At 45.2% G+C, this 14,834-nt stretch overlaps 1 protein-coding gene and 1 long non-coding RNA gene across 4 annotated transcripts; both read left to right on the forward strand.

Moving 5' to 3' along the window:
• The first annotated feature begins 2,736 nt into the window (after positions 1-2,736).
• Positions 2,737-6,089, forward strand: LOC134624800 (uridine 5'-monophosphate synthase-like). Its single transcript, XM_063469863.2, has 9 exons — positions 2,737-3,089; positions 3,572-3,616; positions 3,726-3,913; positions 4,028-4,101; positions 4,223-4,383; positions 4,461-4,578; positions 4,688-4,862; positions 4,944-5,045; positions 5,994-6,089. The coding sequence occupies exons 1-9, from the start codon at positions 3,081-3,083 to the stop codon at positions 5,995-5,997; spliced, it is 876 nt and encodes a 291-aa protein (XP_063325933.1). The 5' UTR covers positions 2,737-3,080; the 3' UTR covers positions 5,998-6,089.
• Positions 6,084-13,079, forward strand: LOC135932745 (uncharacterized). Of its 3 annotated transcripts, none has more exons than XR_010573627.1 (5): positions 6,084-6,334; positions 6,449-6,634; positions 6,726-6,862; positions 7,013-7,091; positions 7,176-13,079. It is a non-coding gene; the product is annotated as an uncharacterized LOC135932745 (long non-coding RNA). The 3 variants fall into 3 exon arrangements; XR_010573628.1 differs by having other exon boundaries at positions 7,331-13,079; XR_010573629.1 differs by having other exon boundaries at positions 6,741-6,862.
• The last annotated feature ends 1,755 nt before the right edge of the window (positions 13,080-14,834 follow it).

The raw sequence follows: 14,834 nt of genomic DNA on the forward strand, positions 1-14,834 counted from the left end.
CACTGCCACGTCGGACGCGTCGGTGGTCAACGCGATCTCCGCCGACGGGAGCGGGTGTGCCAGCAGGGCGGCGTCAGCCAGCGCAGACTTGGCTGCGGAAAACGCATGGATGCGTTCCGGCAGCCAGTCAACCGGATCTTTGGCTGTTTTACCTTTTAAGGCAGCATAGAGTGGCTGTAGCAGGTGGGCAGCTCTGGGGAGAAAGCGGTTGTAAAAATTTATCATCCCCAAGAACTCCTGCAATGCTTTAACCGACGTGGGGCGTGGAAAAGCTGAAACGGCCTGGACTCTGTCGGGCAACGGAACCACACCTTCAGCGGAAATGCGGTGCCCGAGGAAATCCAGAACAGGCAACCCAAACTGGCACTTGGAAGGGTTGATGATCAGGCCGTGCGCTGCCAAACGCTGGAAAACCTGGCGCAGATGGGACTCGTGCTGGCTCGCTGAGCAGCTGGCCACCAATATATCGTCCAGATAAACAAAAACGAACGGCAGCCCACGCAAAACTGAGTCCATCAGCCGCTGAAAGGTCTGGGCGGCACCTTTCAGGCCAAACGGCATGCGCAAAAACTCGAACAAGCCGAAGGGGGTAATGACAGCGGTCTTAGGGACGTCTTCGGCGCGCACGGGAACCTGGTGATACCCCCGCACCAAGTCAATTTTAGAGAAAATCGACGTTCCGGCGAGGTTGGCAGAAAAATCCTGAATGTGGGGGATGGGGTAACGGTCATTCTCCGTGGCATTATTTAAACGGCGGAAATCTCCGCACGGCCGCCACCGACCGTCTGATTTGGGCACCATGTGAAGCGGAGAGGCCCATGCACTGTTCGAACGCTGTACAATGCCAAGGCGCTCCATGGCTGCAAACTCTTCCCGAGCGACGGACAGTTTCGCGGGGTCGAGGCGGCGCGCGCGCGCGAACACCGGAGGCCCGACCGTGGGAATATAATGCTCAACCCCATGCTTCGTTACCGCGCCAGAGAAATCAGGGACAGACTGCGATGGAAACTCTGAAAGCAAACGCTGAAAAGCATCCCCGGAGGTCACTACATTAGCCCGAATTAGGGGTTCGGCGGCCCGTGTAAAACATGGCAGCGAAGAAAACGAAAGAGCATCAATTAAACATCTGTTAGCAACATCGACAAGCAGTCCGTGAGCGCACAGAAAATCAGCACCTAAAATAGGTACAGAGCTAGCGGCAACAACAAAGTTCCACTGGAAATCCCGGCCATGAAAACAAACAGTCACCAACCTTTCCCCAAACGTTTTGATGGGAGAGCCATTAGCTGCCATGAGCTGCGGCCCACAGTTCGCTGCTAGTCCGTCGGCAGCGGTAGGGGGAAGGAGGCTCTTCTGGGAGCCGGAGTCCACGAGAAAACGTCTCCCGGAGCGCGAGTCCTCTATGAAGAGCAGCCTCTCTGTATTGCCAGCGGTCGCGGCTGCTACGGCGCGCTGGCGGGTCCGTTTCCCTGGGCCGTGAAAGCGCAAGGCGGCAGGCAGCGACGCGCTCTGTCGCCAAATCGCTGATGGTAGAAACAGATGTTCTTGCCGCCGTGCCGGCGTGTAGCAATCCCTGCCGTCAGCAAGGGGGCGGATGCTCCGGGGGAGGCAGGTGGTGGCGTGGAAGGCGTCGCCGGCGAGTCCGTAGCCACGGCGTGAACGTTGAAAGTGCGGCTAGCCAGGAGAATGCGATCCGCTTCTTCAGCCAGGGAGCGATAATCCTTCGCAGGCAGAAGCGGGGAGTTTGCGAGGACGGCTCTCACGGCGGCCGGTAGCTGGCGGAGGAAGAGGTGGGCGAAGAGGAATCCCCCGTCATCCGGCCCGAGCAACGACAGCATGTTCTCCATGAGCTCGAGCGCGGTACCGCCACCCAAGCCTGACAGGTTGAGGAGCTTTTCGGCTCGTTCAGCGTCGGAGAGGGCATAGCGCCGAAGAAGCAGCTCTTTAAGGGCGGCGTATTTCCCTTGGGCGGGTGGGTCCCGGAGGAGCGGCATCGCGCGGCGGGTGGCCAGCGGGTCGAGTGAGGCCACCACATGGTGATACTTCGTGTCGTCAGCCGAGATGCCGCGAAGGGCGAACTGAGCCTCCACGTGCACGAACCATGACGGGGGGTCATGGAGCCAAAAGTCCGGCAGTTTCAGCGCCACAGCGAACGTAGCTGCAACAGGAGGCGGAGGTCCGGCGGCCGCCGATGCCTCCAAAGCGGAGTCTGCGTTATCTGCGGCCCGTTGCATGCTCGAGTCAGGGGTCACCAATGTGGAGGTAAGCATCAACGACACAGAGCTCTCAGTTCACACTCCTTCTTTATTTGTCTCCAACATCAACTGCACATATCGCGCCACAAAACAGAAGAACACACTTCCTCAACACTGGGTGTGAGTGGAGCCCTCTAGTGGTCCACCACATTATTTTATTTATTATTATCAGCAAACGCCATCATTTTGGATAGTCAACTATTTAAACCCTAAGAAAGACTAGTTTAAAAAGCCTCCTCCCTTATATGACCAAAACTCTTAAAGCCAAAAATATAACATAAAATATATTTTCTTCATGTGTGAAAAATCGATTTGAAGTAATTTTTTGAATACATAGCTTATTAATGTGTGAGATATCCGTGCTTTTATTTCGGAACTCCCACTGAAGCGGGACTTCCGGTCAGGGTGTATCTTTCTCGTTGATTCGTCCCATTCTTCATGTGCTGGAGCCTATCAGAGCTAAGAGGCGGGGCATCAGCCTGCCGCAACGTTTGTGGTTTAACTTCCACAAACAACGATTCTTTCTACCAGACTTCATCACACGTCCTCAATGAGCTACGCGACATTTTATCTGTAAATATTAAATGCTCTTAAAACATACATTGACGCTTTTATTCTGAAACATTTGGCCGAAGGGTTCCAGGTAGGAGTTAAAGTCCAGCTGAAGCTCGTGAATACGGAGAGCGTGGACGGCGCTTCACTGACAGTTTAATCCTGAAGCTCCACGACGTGAACGGAGTGAAGTTCGGAGAACAAAAGCTGAAGAGCGGCCTGCTGGCTCCCATTTATATCGACCTGAGGGCGCTCGTGTCCCACCCCGCGCTCATGAACCAGGTAACCACGTGCTGCCTTCATGACTGCACAACATACTGACTTCAGAACAGCTTAAAGCGACACCTCATTCACTGTCTGAAGGCAAACGTGTCTGTGTAGGCACCTGTGTAATATTAATACTCACGCGGTGTGTTTTACAGTAATTTAGCAGACTTAATGGTGGAGTTTCAGTGAACTCCTCCTTTCACAGAAAATATTGTAAGACAGTTAAAACAAGACTGGACCTGTCAGCAGCTAATCACTCACTCAAGCCTCAATAATCTTTATATGAATCAGCAGCTTTCTGCAGCAGCACGGCTCCTCTTCAGGTCACTCAGGATAAGATCAGGATGAGCAGTTCAAACCATTCAGCCTTAAACAGCTGATCATTCAAATGTATCAGCTTTTAATGAACATTTTATTAAAAGTTCATCAGCAGCAGCACATCACTCTAAACTGTGCTCATTTTTCTCTTCTCTCCTTTATCTTATTTTTTCTTCCAGGTTGTGAGTCTCATCTACGAGCGAGTGCAAGAAGAGGGGCTGAAGGTCCAGAATCTAACGTTACAGCAAAGCTAATAATACGATGGTTACGCTGCACTGATGTCAGCAAGAGCAGCAGCACACAAGAATGACCTCTGACATGTTTTTATTCAAGGTGACGGATGCAGTGGTCCTAATGGACAGAGAGCAAGGTGGTGTGGAGATGTTGGCTTCAAAGGGAATCAAGCTCCATCCCATCATCTCCATATCTCAGCTGCTCCGTGTGCTGCAGGCAGCCGAACGCATCGACGCCCAAACCGCCCAGAGTGTCCACAAGTTCATCCAGGACAACAACACTTTCAGGTACAACTTTACAGAGTTTCCCCCCCAGTGGGGCTCAAGTGTTTACTTGTGTTGCTTCACAATCCAGGAACAAAAAGTCAGTAAAGTCACTCTGTCACCTTCACTCTCTCTCAGCCCCAAGAATGGCAGCGACTCTCCTGCCAGTAAGAAGCTGGAGCTCAGTTATTCAGACAGAGCCGAGTTACCAAGTATGTAGTCTTACAACTTTAATTATCTAAAGTTATTTAAAGTCCAAGCAGAGACTGGTGGTGTTTTCTTTGGGTTCTCATTTTCTGTTCCTTCTTCATTTGTTCCTTCTTGTATCTGCAGACTTTCACCCTCTAGCATCAAAGCTGCTGAAGATTATGGAGGAGAAGCAGTCCAACCTTTGTGTGTCTGCTGATGTAACCAACAGCGAGGAGCTGCTGCAGCTGGCCGAGTCGCTCGGTCCAAAGATCTGCATGCTGAAGACTCATGTAGACATCCTGGAGGTACAGCAGGATCAACTCAAACCTTCAGTCTGTACATGTAACAGACAAGCTGATGGTTTTTTCCATATGTGTTACAGGACTACACATCAGCCTTCATTCAGAAAGTGCAAGCCTTAGCAGAGAAACACGACTTCCTCATCTTTGAAGATCGCAAGTTTGCTGACATCAGGAACACAGTCAAGCATCAGTATGAGGGTGAGACCATTTCACACTTTCTTTTGGTCGTGTAAATTCAAGATGACATAAAATCGTGTTGTTTATATCCAAAGTATTTGAACGCTGTGATCTTCTGTCTTTTCTCCAGGTGGTTTGTACCAGATTTCCTCCTGGTCCCACATAGTAAACGCCCACGCAGTGCCGGGGCCGGGAGTGGTGAAAGGTCTGAGCGCTGTAGGAAAGCCTCTGGGCCGAGGCTGTTTGCTCATAGGTCAGATGAGCTCCCAGGATCACTGGCTGCTGGTGAATACACAAAGGCTGCGGTGAGCACATCTGTGTGGGACTTGTTCTCAGTTTGTTTACATGTGCTTTGTGTTTCAGCTTACAGCTGTTTTGTGTTGCAGAGGAGCACTCGGACTTTGTGATGGGGTTTATCTGTGGCTCCAAGCTCACAGAGAGGCCAGAGTTCATCCACATGACCCCCGGGGTGCAGATGCAGGCTGGAGGTAAATCTGACTGCTTTTGTTGAACTTTTTCCACTTTTATACATAAATTCACACTAGAAGAACTACAAAGTGAGGTGTGCACAGTGTTGATATGAAACCCCCCGAGTGAAGACACATGGATACACAGTGCATGCTTTCAGTGATACATCCTTTGTTGTTGTAACTCGTGGAGCCCCATCCTACACAGTCTGTACAGCTGAAGGTGAAGCCTGCACCGTCTGATCAGGAGATTCAGAGATTTGTGTGAAGTCGTTCTGTTTTTGTAAAGTTCAGGTCAAACTGCACCTCAGACAACCTTGAAGTCTGCCATGACTCATTTCTAACACAGGGTGGTGCTGTAGTACATCAAACTAGTGCTGCCCCTGCTATTGCTAATCTCCCAAAGTCTGCAGCAGTCTCCCCTAGGGGTGGGTTTTGATAATCGATTTATCGATTCTGGCTTGGATAACGTGATATCGATTCATTAAAATCCTGAATCGAGTTTTAAATATAAATTTATTTTGCCCGACACGCCAGAATCTCAGGTGAAACCTCACAAAATTTCAACAACCATCAAACAGCTAAAACAGTAAATGAGAGCAGGTACATGGATTCTGCACAAAGACATAAACACAAAGCGCGGAACCACCGACGGATCAGAATCAGTGAGATGTCGCCTTTCTCACCCGACAACACGGATACGGTTGGTGCTGAAAGCCGACAGCTCGCTGATTCTGATGTTTCGGCGGGTCCTCGCTTTGTGTTCACGCCCTTTTTGCGCTGATCCTAAAGCTGTAGCTGCCATTAAATAGGCTACTAAAACAAATTTAAACTTTTTAAAGTTATACAAAATTCATTTTGTATAACTTTTGAAATCATTTTAACAAAAATGATTTCCCACTCTGAAGAACAGATGTGACTGTTCTCCTCAGTGGTAAAGCAGCTGTCTCCTGTGTGTCTCTGTCTCAGGTGATCATCACAGAATCTGGAAGCCAACCAGACTCCCACCCTATTCAGTGGAACGCCCACTCGTCTGCACACATCACCCAGTACATCCTTAAATGGAGAGTATAAAGTTTTTTTTAGATTTGTTTTCTCTTCCTCCATTATTGAGCAAAACTTAATTTCTTTTTTTCATTTATAATAATTTCAGCCTGTAAACTGAGCCTCAGCCAATTATCTCACAGCCTGAAGAGAGAGGTGGCAGTTTCTGGCCATCTAAACTCACCGACATGGGTCAGCTGATCAGTGTGCTGCATTTTGGACACAAACAGGTCCACATTTTGACTTCACCACCACTTATGGATCGTGTAAGTTTAGAGAGGCTGGAGTCACCTCAGCACTGTGTCACTGATGGGTTTGAAGGAGCGTGTATGAGACTGTCCTGAGTAACTAATCTCTGACTTTCTCTGTTTGTCCTGTAGTGGCTACAACACGAGGTCAGACCAACCCTCTTCCACCTGTGGTTGACATCTCAGAGTCTGTGACCGATATGACCTCCAGCAGCTTTGTCATCTCCTGGGTTTCTGCCTCGGACACAGTTTCAGGTTTCAGAGTGGAGTACGGGCTCATTGAGCAGGGACACAGCACTGGATAGCCTGTTGTTCTTGGTAGGGGCAGATACAGACATTTACAAGTTCAGTTCAAAAAATATTGTGTGTTGAAATTTTGCCTGATTACAAATTCTCCTGCTCATCACAGGTTTGTTTCTGTCAGATGTGTCCTGCACAGCTACCTCTGTGAACATTAGTGAGCTTCTCCCTGGTACACTGTTAATGTCTGTGAGGTTACTGAGGGAGGCGAGGACAACCTCACTCTTACTACCTGACAAACAACAGGTGTGAACACTCATACTTTATATTCTGACTCCATTTCTGGTGTTTTTCCCGTCATCTTAATTTTAAAAATAAGTGGAGCCAGACTGAAATACAGTTTGTGTCATGCATCAACATCACACACACAGTGGTTCTAACTTGTTTGTTTCATAGCACCTGATGATCCCAAGGAAGGAAGTGGGAGATCCATCCATCATGATCAGCTGGGAAAAACCACTGGCTCCCATCACTGGTAAGCTATGCTAACATTTTCAGTCGCTGGCTTCTGAACTCATCGGCCTGCACACGGGTAACTGTGTGGTCGTCCTCTGTGAAGGTGATGTGGTCGACACTCCATCAGTAGAAGGTGAAATCACAGAGCTGAATCTCCCTGATGCAGCAACGTCTGTCACTCTGAGTGACTTTTGACCAAACCTGTAAACCATCAACACGAATGAACCTGCTTCAGCTGCTGCTCCTTGCTCCCCACAGCCTCCACTGATGGATGTGTCAGCTCACCTGTACTGTAGCCGTGGGGAGAGCGAGGGAGAGATGAAGCTGAGAACCAGTAGTCTAAGGAGCCTGGAAAGAAAAGCGTCTGGACTTCTTTAAGTTGCTTGAAGACGTTTCACCTCTCATCCGAGAAGCTTCTTCAGTTCTAAGGGTCAAATGGTGGAGAGTCCCAGATTTAAACCCAGTGGGAGTTTCCCACCCAAAGAGGGACAGTTCATAAAGAACCAGATCATAAAGTCCTCTGTGTGCCCAGCACGTCTGTCTGACCATCTTCATCAGCTGCTACATGTTGCTTCCATCTCCCTCCTCCCTGGATCTGTCTTCTCTCTGTCTCTTTCATTCTTTCCTGTGGGATCGTTGCCCACTCTCTCTCTGACTGTGATGCCATCTCTCTCCCTGACTTCTCTCACAAAATAACACGCAGCACATTTTGAATTCTGCTGCTTCAGAGGAAATGTCACAGTTGGAGATATTCAGGCTGACTTTTCCACAAGTTCAGTGTTTCACAATAAAAGCCTGGTTACAGCCTTGATTCTACTCTGCTGTGGACACGGACAGCTGGACACTCCACGGCTGAGGAGTCCTCCCTGTTAGGGAGAAGCAGCATGTTTGTGATAGAAGGACACATGAACGGCACATCCAGTTCATCTCCAGCCCTGTCAGCAGTTCCAGCTGTAGTGCTGTTACAATAATAGTCATCACTTCTAGTTTCACAGCAGGAAACTGGGAACATTCAGCGTCTCAAAGATTGACCTGTTAGCACCTGCAGACATTGTTGAGCTGGGTCTGCTGATCTTGTGGAGGTCTTCATTTCTCCACTATTTGGATAAGCTTCAGCAGGATCCACAGTCAGAGTCAAAGTGGAGTTCTAGCATGGACGTAACGCTTCAAGAAGCTTCAGACAGACAGTGTTCTCCAAAAGTTCTGCTCTAAAAGGAAACTTTGAGCTGGCTCTGTAATTGTTGTAGTCAGAAGGATGGAGGCTGGATCTTTGATGAGTGCTTGCACACAGGCTGTCTTTAAGTATTCTGGGACACAGCCAGAGGACAGACAAGTGTTCATTATTGGAAGCAGCCGAGAGGCAGGGACATCCCAAACTTCACTCAGGAACTTTGGAGGAATCATATCTACACAGCTTGATGAGCGTTTCAGTTGTGCCACAGTCCTTCAAAGCTCCTCCACAGAGACTGGCAGAAAAGAAGATCAGATATTGTGGCTGGGGTCGGGGACATCAAGAAAAGAATCAGGAGCTGCTGTTTTGGATTTCCTCTCATTCATTTGATCCTTCAGAAAGTTTAGAAAGTGAAGACGTTCCTCACTCGATGCCGTAATCTGATGAAAACTTGCAGGATTTCAAAGACGCTCCACTGAGCTCCAAAGAGCTCTGGGCTGTGCTTATTAGAATGAATTAAAGGAGAGAAATAGCCGGCCCTCGCCTCGTTCACCTGTTCATTGAAAGCAGTCGTTCATGCTTTCATTTCTTGATGACGGAGCTGAAGATTCACCTTCTTCCGTCTCCTTTCTGCCCTCCGGCATTGTCTTTTCAGACTGTGAATGTCTTTGTGAATCCAGGGCAGCGAGCGAACACCACGTTTAGTCCTGATCTTAAAAGGTGCAGTTGAATCTAAATTGGATGTACAAAGGAGGTTCAGATCATTCAGAGTGTTTGTGTGTGTGAGGGAGGAGGAACACCAGTGGTGGTAGGAAACACTGATGAACATGTTTCTCCTGTTTCCTCATGAAAAGAGCGTCAGCGTACTGACACAGCTTCTTGGAAAAATGATCTCAAACAGAATCCATAAATGATCAGATAGAAACACATCAGCTCACAGCATGGAGTTCATACTGAAGCCCACAGTTATATGCAGACCAACAACACGCTGTTTGAAACTAATGAATTTACTGTACTGAGGAACTCTGTACATCATCTATCCGATCTTTAAGTGATGACGTATGAATCCTGCTTCCAGGTCCAAACTGCTTTTTTAAGGCTGTTGTGTTTTTCATGATTTCGTGATTTGTATCTGGTTCTGTTGAATCTGAACATGCCATGGTCTCCAGGATCTGTAGGATGTGTTGTTGTGGGTTGCTGTCTTCACCCCTCTCTCACCAGGGTGGAGCTCGACCTTGTTCCCTGCCTCTGGCCTTGCCTACAATGGAGACCTGTGGCCATATTCTTCATACCATATTCACCCGCTGGCTTCTCATCATGCGTGATGTCCTCCTCACACTACTTAAGACTGTGGGAGAGTTTGCTTCTTCACTGGATCGTTGTGCTAACTACCGTGAGTGTAGCTGCTGCTCTCCTAGTAATTCCTTGTGGTTTCTCCTGACGACCTTCTCCTCTCCTTGCACAAAGCGTCCCTTCAACAGCCAAACCCATCTGCTCTCTGATTGGATTGTTAAATTTGTGATTGACAGGACATTGACCAATCAGCTGAAAGGAAGAAAAATCAGGTCAAAGTTCGTCCTTGCAAGCTGAAACTCACACACAGCCAGGAAACTTGAGCACAGTTTTACAGTTGTTTTTTTTTTTTTTTTGCTTTGTGTCTGTAAACAGACCTTAACAATAACAATTTGTAACTTGTGTAAATATTTTTTTATGTGTTTGAGTTCAGTTTAAGAGCTTTAAAATACTGATCATAAGAACATAAGATGGAGTGTTTGTCTCCTTTCATGTTTACTATTTTATGTATGTTTGTCAGACTTAAATGTTTCAGATCAAACACATTAAATATTGTACAAAGAAAACACCAAATGCAGTTTCTAAATGAACGTGTTTGTTATTAAGGGAACAAATCCAAAGCTTTACCGTCCAGATCTGAAACATTTACATGTGACAAACATAAAAACCTGTGACTCTCAAATTTAGGTTTAAAATCATTGAACAGTGCATCAGTTTAATCCTCTGTTTTGGAAACAAGTTAAACTGCATTTCCTATAAAATAAACTAATGATGCTGTGAGGCGACAGTGCTGACCATCATGCTGCCACAGTTAATAGTTCACTTTATCATTACTGTAAAAACTTCATCATGAAGCATGTTTTTATGATGAGCTACATTCCTCTGAACGTTTGGCTTGACTGTTTATTCCCATCCTTGTTCTTAATGCTTTGAACAGCACAGCACTATGAACTGTGGGTAATCCCTCAGGTCCACAGAGATAAGGACTCAAAGTGTGATTGATTGATAACATGACAGCAGGACGGCCCTGAGCCCTCAGAGGCCTCAAACCCATTAACTGCAGATGTTTGTCACACATATGATTCCATGAAGGGACAAATGATTGAAGCCTGCATGTATTTCTGTGCATTTCTTTAAGAGACACAGAACTTTTGGATCATAGCAGAAAAAGCAAAAAGTGGAATCAAAACATGAAAACAAATTGTTCATGTGGTGGCCGTAGCTCAGGCGGTAGAGCAGGATTGGAAGGTTGGTGGTTCAGTTCCTGGCTTCCCCGTAGTCTGAATGCCAAATATCCTTGGGCAAAGATACTAACCCCGTGTTGCTCTCAGATGCATCCATCAGAGTGTGAATGTCAGATAGGCACAAACAGCTTAGAAGAAGTGAATGGATGTGATTCGGTGAATGGATTAGTTGTATAAAGCCCCAAATTGCTCTCCGATGCATCCATCGGAGTGTGAATGTGTGTGAATGTCAGTTAGAAAGCACCTAGGAAAAATGTGCTTGTGCGAATGGGTGTGAATGGGTGAATGCACAAGTTGTATAAAGCGCTTTGAGTGCTCAGAGTAGAAAAGCGCTTTATAAGAACCAGTCCATTTACCATGGTGGCTCACAGCACACACACATGGACATGGGGTCATGACATGGAGCTTTCTTTCTGACTTGATGCAATAAAATGATTCTGCTCAAACATTTATATACTTTATATATTCATGAATCCTGTGATCATTTGGGGGTTTTCATGATTTCTTTGAACTTTTGTTTTTCCAGGGTGTAATTATTGCACTTCATACGTCTTTAATGATGGATTTTTCTTTTCAAAAAAGTGTGGAAATCTCACTCATAAATTGTATTATATTTTTATCCTATTGTATATTTTATTCTACTGTATATAGTATTTTATTTTATTCTATTCTGTACAGTTGTGTACAATATTTATTCTTATTATATTCTAATTTTTGCTTCAGAACTTTTGCACTGTCCACTTCCTGCTGTGACAAAACAAATTTCCCACATGTGGGACTAATAAAGGTTATCTTATCTTATCTTAAATATAGTCAAAACTTCCTGTCTATGTTAGTCTCAGATTGGAAGAGAAGTTGCTGAGAAAGGCGAAAAAAGACAGATGGCAACACAGATTTCTTAAATTATGAGTAAAATCCATTTAATATAGCTAATATTTTCAGCCTCCAATGTTCTTAAGAGATATAAATATTATAAAAAGATATTCATTTTTTATCTTTTTAAATAACTTAAGACACAAATTCTTTTGAGAGCACAAAGCACTTAATAGTCGAACGAATCCTTCGACTGGATGATGGCAGAGAAAAGGACATTAATGAAACTTCTGGACATTATGAACAACTCTGGGCATCCTCTGCACACGGCCATAAACAACCAGAGGAGTCTGTTCAGTGACAGGTTGCTTCTCCCAAAGTCCAGGACCAACAGACATAAAAACTCCTTTATCCCACACGCCATCAAACTCCTTGCTGGAGGGGAGAGGGAGGGGAAGCAGGAGGACATAGGATGGTGGGAACAACTGAGCTGTAGTGATTTTCACTGTGCAATAGGCTCACAATACATCTCATCAATGAGTATGAGAGCACTATTTATCCTTTGTATCCCTATTATATATTCTGTATTTATATGTGTGTATATGTGTACATAAGCTAGATCCATCCATCCTCGGACAGTAGAGGGCAGAGTGCCTTGGGACTGAGTTGTGTGCGTCGCTGCCGTCAGCTTGCCATTCTGCTAAGACCGACCAGGCGAGCAGTGTGTTTCCTGTTTTCATTATCTCTCCTGTTTTACACATCAGAAATGTGCCCAAATGTATGGAAACGCACAGCTGGACACTGCGATATTTAGTCTTTCATAATTTAAGACATGTTTATGATGTGCACTGTATTACACTGTATTTACTTGAGCTATTCCAGCTCTGCCAAACTTAATAGCTTTGCTGCATGCCTGAGTAATGGTGGACGCTATTGTCTTTCAGCAGTTACACTCGCTTCTGTATGACATGAAACTGCGATCCAATTATGTTTACAGTTCCTGTATACTTCTGTAACATCATCTTCATTGCAAGTGTTTGTTGTTGTTGTTATTTGTGTGTGTGTGTGTGTGTGTGTGTAGCGTGTCTGTAAAATGCCAGCCTGAGGTCACTCATAAAATTGCTGTTTTAATGCTGTTAGAACCAAACTTGTCTGAAAACATACAAAGCAAGAAAGCTAATAGGAGACAACACAAATGTTAGCAGGTACAGTAAAAGTGAAGGGAGAGTTGTTCTTTTGTAATAGTCACCGACATGACAATGTGGATTATTCTCCTTATTTGTTTTTTTATGTGAAACGGGTGAATTCATCCATTTGGTTCATTTATTTTAACTTCATGTTTTGTTTATGCCAATACTGTTGATTGACAGTAAAATATACTGAATATTGTGCAGTGTAAAGGTGCACTCAGTTGTGGTGAAACGAAGTGACAAAAAAGGTGAAGCAGACATGTTTGTTTTTATGTGAATAAATTCTTGCAAGACTGACCAGGTGAACAGCCGCGTGCTTCCTGTGTTCATTGTCGTCTTCATGCCCGCTATAGCAGGGCGTGTAACAGATTTCTGGGGGCTCGTCCAGGATCAGCAGAGGTTGAAGAGCACGCCCTGCTGATCCAGTTATTGTTGGACCCAAAGTGATGGTGTTGCTAAAGAGTGTGAGACTGCTAACACCACCGAGCTGCAACAAAACTCGTGTCAGACAACAAAGGAAGAAGACTTAGCTGATATAACACTACAATGAAGTGCAACATTGACCCCACCATCCCTGCCACTGCAACCCTAACAGCTTTACTGTTTGGGCTATTGTGTATAAATATCCTGGACAGCCCACATGAAGAAGTGGAAGAATTATTTTTTTCAAGGCTTGGGAAATTCAACACTACATTTACAGTCTATAAGAAGCCATGTGAGTCAGAAACCAAAGTAACCAAAGCAGTAAGACATGGAGCAGAATAAAAATTAAACAAACTTAAGAAAATCTAAATTAAGCCTCAGGGTCCTTCCTTTAGGCCCCTTTCCTGTAGTTCTCCACACACACTGTGTACTTACTGGTAGTGTGTGGGTTTTTACAGGGTAGTGTTGCTGGAATCTTGTGCAACACTGAACTACAACTGTTGCGTTCCTGAACATTTGGACACATGTTGCTAAATTCTTCTAGAGACAAAATGTTTCTATACTGTCCATAAATGCTTGTTAGGCCTTGTTGCTAAAGCCAATATAAAGTAAGTCAAACAAGCAAAAATGTTGCTAAGTTTACAATGACGTAAAACAGATGATGGACAAACCAAACCAACCGTGAGGCAAATTAAAACCATACAGGAACTTTGTGTATAGGGAATAAACTGTTTCTTTTTCATATATCTAAGTAGCAGTGACATGTTGCAGTTGTGCTTTATTAAATTACATAAAGAAGGAGGAGATAAACGTGGGGCAAGCACAGGCAACCATGTTCTTTAATAGTTGATCATGTTTTATTTACTGCTCATTCATGTGGTCTTGCTCTGTAGTTAGGGTTAAGTTAGGCTCAGAAGAAAACAAAGCTGGAGTGTTTCAGTGTGACTCAGATTGGACTTCCTTCTGCATCACGTCTCCTGAACCAACTCAGAGCTCCATTAAACGTCTCACTAAAGTTTGAAAAGGCCTCGAATCACATTAAAAATCTGCTGCCATTACTAGTAAAACTGGGTGTTACAGCAGAACTCTGTAACTCTGATCTCTAGTTTTTCTGCTTTCAACACAAAATGTTATTTGTTGGCTTGCTTGACTCCATCCTCTGACCCATATAGTACGCAGGCAGGAAGTGAGGCTGTAGAAAGAAAGAAAGAAAGAAAAACATCCAACTCTTTTCTTTACAATCCTCATTATAAATTGATTTTTTTCTCTGTTTTTGTTCCCACCGAGCTTCTGGTGTAAATATGTCATGAACACAGGATGGAGAAAGAGGAGCAGCAGGTAGAGTGTAGAGCAGAACAAAGGTCTGAATAAAGATAAAGAGAGTTTCCTTAATATTTGAACTATCACGTGTCTCCTCATGGTTTATGATATAAGTTTGGTAATTCTCATTAGACAAATTCATCATAAATGCAGACTTAAAGGTCTCAGCATGTCTGCATGTGACAGCAGGACAGCCCTGATCCCTCACAGTGTGAACACATCGCTCACACTGGAACTGAGCCAGAAGAGCTTTCTCATGAAAACTGGGCAACTTTCTGGACAACTCTTTCATTTCCTCATCACGTTTA

The sequence above is a fragment of the Pelmatolapia mariae genome, linkage group LG3_W, assembly GCF_036321145.2.
Source record: "Pelmatolapia mariae isolate MD_Pm_ZW linkage group LG3_W, Pm_UMD_F_2, whole genome shotgun sequence".
NCBI classification, from domain to species: domain Eukaryota; kingdom Metazoa; phylum Chordata; class Actinopteri; order Cichliformes; family Cichlidae; genus Pelmatolapia; species Pelmatolapia mariae.